The 3,971-nt window shown below is 50.9% G+C and overlaps 1 protein-coding gene across 1 annotated transcript; it reads right to left on the bottom strand.

The window, feature by feature from the left end:
* Window positions 1–1,242: 1,242 nt before the first annotated feature.
* Window positions 1,243–2,226, bottom strand: LOC124678634 (zinc finger protein 1-like). Its single transcript, XM_047214493.1, has one exon. The coding sequence runs from the start codon at window positions 2,167–2,169 to the stop codon at window positions 1,534–1,536; it is 636 nt and encodes a 211-aa protein (XP_047070449.1). The 5' UTR covers window positions 2,170–2,226; the 3' UTR covers window positions 1,243–1,533.
* Window positions 2,227–3,971: the final 1,745 nt, after the last annotated feature.

The raw sequence follows: 3,971 nt of genomic DNA on the forward strand, positions 1-3,971 counted from the left end.
GCGCGCCTGGTGGCATATCGTGGATAGGCCAGGAGTACTCCATGAGGGTGCAACCTTTATACCTTTAGATATACACATCCGAAAGCCTGAAACAACATTGGCCGGGTTACAGCAAACTAGAAAAGGAGAGCAATCTTTTTCTGGACTCCGGAGAAGGAGTAGGACCGGCACATCACAAGTTCTTACGAGCTCGTTCGTAGCACGCTTTGGCGCATGCAACACCTGCCGTCGGCAGCCGGAGGCCGAGTCCACGCGTCCGGTCGACGCCGCCGCGTTGGCCTGGCTTCTAGAGCCGAGGCATGCTTCCCACGGCTCCATCCATCTCGACAACGACACCCCGATCGAGCCCGGTCACGCACGCACGTACGTAGTACTACGTATCTTCATTCTGAGGCAGCCAGGCAGGTCGCCCCCTGGTTTGGTCGACGTGACCTCTCTGCTTCGCTATTCTTAGTACCACTACTTAACAATTGTCTTTGTCGATTAGTTGCTTCAGCTCTGCTTGATCCATATCCAAAGCTGTCAACAAGGAGGTAGATATATATACACACACATGTCGAAACTGCAGACACGTCGTCTACGCTGCCAATTAACTAACTTTATGTCGCAAAGTTCTGGTCACGGGTCGTAACATATTATGCATTGAACTGAGACGCAGTTCACCAAGAAGCTAACTAAGATGGGTGATGAGAGCTGCTGGAAGAAGGTTCATGCAACAAGGCCACTTGATTCATGCTGAATCAGTCATGAACTCACCGGAAATTATCAAGTATTATCAGCTTCCACAAAGCCAACAGGTTTTGCCAATTGATCCTTCAGTTGACTTTTGCTTTAGGTATGCAATCTTCTCCTTTGTTTAACTTGTAACTGAAGGGCAATTGAGTTTTTGTGTGGTGGTTACAGGTTACTTGTCGAAACGATTAAGATTGATTACGGCCGGGTGTAACCTTCCTGAGTTTAAGAGGTCAATGCGGCGTCTATGGCCGTGTCACTGTCCATGTAAACACGCACTTCTTTAACAGCCGCGTGTAGCTTGCAGTGTTAATCAGGGCACTGCACGGCCACTAATGAAATAGTAAAAACCAGCAAAGATCATACGCAACCACATTACTTTCCTTGATGGTGTATTGTGAACTCCTAGTAGTTTTGCACTGCAAAACACACAGCTGGATGCTAAGTAGGCTATCCCTTTGTTTTTCACTTTCACACCCAAACAAATATAAGTTGGAAAGAAAATGGAAAAAGAAAAGTTTCTTTATATAGTTTTGACCAAGGGTCACAAGCAAGTCCAGTCCCAGCTAGCCGTCGGATTTCTTTATCCGACGGCGGGAGTCAAACGACGGACAAGTAAAGTTTTGGTAACACCACCGCGCCACGCAAACGCTGGCTGCGCTTACCATATCAACACCCTCCACCAGCGCACAATTTCCCGTCCGGAGCCGGAGGCAGAACAAATCAAGCAATCAACCAAATGGCAACAATCGGAACCTATCCTAAAAACCACCAAAACCTAAACCGCGCCGCCGCCGCCGATCAGACAGCTGCTAGAAGCATGGCCGTCCGCGCCCTCTTCGTCTCCGGTAGGCCGCTCTCGGCGTCGGAAGCCGCCGCGGGGAGGTTCAGGTCGAAGTCCCTGAGCAGCGCGGCCGCCTTCGCCTTGGCAGCCTCCTTGTCCTTGCCGCCGCCGAGCGCCTCGGGGCCGCCCTCGTAGTGCAGGCGCTTGTGCCCGCCCAGCGCCTGGCCCGACGGGAACGTGCGGTCGCAGAGCGAGCACCGGTGCACCCTCGCCTCCGCGACGACGGACGCCTCGTCGCCGGCGCCGCCCGCGGGCGGCGCCTGCGCCGGCGGCGCGGGCGGCTTCCGGTGGCTCGTCTTGTGGCCGCCGAGCGCCTGGTAGGACGCGTACACCTTGCCGCACACGGAGCACTCGTACCCGTGCGGCTTCCGCGGCGCGGCAACGCCCTTGACGTCGTCGGCGTCGCCGCGGACGCCGCGCGCCATCATGACGAGGCAGAGCGCGACGTACTCGTCGTCGGACTCGGCGCCGCCGCCGAAGCTCCCGGCGCCGCCGCGGCGCTTGGTGCGGCGCCCGCCTCGAGCCCACGAGTCCATCCGCGGCGGGGACGCCGGCGGCGCGGGGGACTTGCGGGAGACCTCCTCGAGCGACATGGATCGGGGTTGACCGGCGGGAGAGAGGAGAGGAGAAGAGGGGGAGGTGGACAAGTAGGAGAGTGGTGGGTGTGGGTGAGGGAGGCGTGGGCGGAGGCTGGCATATATAGTGGCTGTGGCTGGGGGAAGTGAGGGTAGTGCGGACTGCGGGGTGTGGCACTGTGGTCTCCTTCTGCTACGCAGGCGGCGGGGCGGCGAGCGGTAAGCGTGGCGAGAGGGGCCCAGCCGCGTGCACGTATGCGACCGCGAGGCCGTGCGTGTGTGTGACTTGGTGGTCAAGTCATCACCGGGTGGATTAGGAGATCTGACGGCTTGGGTGCTGCTTGGCTCTGGAGCCGTGTGATCTGGTCCCTTCGTGAGGGATAAGACGTGCGTTCGTTACGTACGACAAAGGGCAGTATGACTGTAGGAGTACCGAGTACATACATGCTTGTTCTTTTTGACGTACTTGGTATTTTTCCGACACGTCCCTGCTGCTTTCTGGGAGGATATGGGTGCATTGATGGAGGGCAAATCCTGGCCTCCGAGAAAAAAGATTTAGTGCTCGCTGGATCTTTCCATTTAATTTGTCATAAACATACAAACGACTCAATAAAAGATTAAAAAAAGTCACTTTACAATACGTACAAAATACGCCTTTTCTAAAATGAAACGCAATACTCAAGGTCCGTACACATATCATTACATCAGGATGTCCGAAGTACAAATTTCATAGGACTGCAATCACTGGACAACAACGTGCAAGGTTGACGGCCTCTATAGACCGTAAACCACATGATAACTGAATAAATCGCCGTTCGGATACTCGGATGAAACAAATGAAACACAGGAAGTGTCTCGGTCCTATGCACTTGAGTCAGGAAAAGAAAATTGATGTTAGAGTGGATGGTTAGATTCCTATGGAATAAGGAGTAGCAATCCAATCCATAGATATTTCGGTACCAGCATTCGTTTGATCCAAAGGCAATCCATAGGAAAAAAAATGCTAAGGATTGGAATCCTAGCAAAATTGTATGAAACCCTTACAATCCAACGAGGCCTTGAAACTTTGATTGAGTATAAACATCTCTCTTTCCGAACTATATACATTTGAGATATTTTTTCTTTTCATGCATGAGACCTGTAAGTATGGATGGAAGAGAATGGCGCACAAGATCGATTTTGTGATGGAACATAAATAACGCGTCTCCCTTTTAAAAGTATATCCATTCAAGATTATTTTCCATTTTTAGACTGATATGTGTATCTAAACTTTTGGACGAAAATAGTAGGGACAACGGTAAAATAGGATCAAATATATGATGGATGATAAATACTTAATTTATTTCTTTGGGACACAAATGCACATAGATGCACTTTCGAAGACACAAAATTGGATGGAAGAGCTAACCATAACACTGTCAAATTTATGATTGATGCACGATAATTAGGTCGACTCCCTAACAAGATACGCATAATTTAGTTTCTTCGTTTGAGACAAATATGCGTGTCTCATCCAAGATGCAAAATTGGATGGAACGGACAAGCATAAACACGATCAAATTTACCTTTTCTACTACACATAAGAATTATAATCTTCTTTTTTCTTTTCTGTGAGACCGGTATGCACACCCAGACTTGCAAAGAATAAAAGAAAACAATACAAAGCTTAAGAGGATGATAAGCATAGGCGACAGCGCCACAAGCTAGAGCACTGGGCATGTAGTGAACACTGATCTCTTGCTTGCCCCAAGCAAATGCCAAACCATTTGGACACCACGTTGACAGGCGGCCGAACCAGCACATGCCACTAGGCGACCGGC

The sequence above is a fragment of the Lolium rigidum genome, chromosome 7 (genome assembly GCF_022539505.1).
Source record: "Lolium rigidum isolate FL_2022 chromosome 7, APGP_CSIRO_Lrig_0.1, whole genome shotgun sequence".
Classification (NCBI taxonomy): domain Eukaryota; kingdom Viridiplantae; phylum Streptophyta; class Magnoliopsida; order Poales; family Poaceae; genus Lolium; species Lolium rigidum.

Coding starts and splice junctions, on each gene's coding strand:
- LOC124678634 (XM_047214493.1), bottom strand. CDS start 2,169: ATGTCGCTCGAGGAGGTCTCCCGCAAGTCCCCCGCGCCGCCGGCGTCC.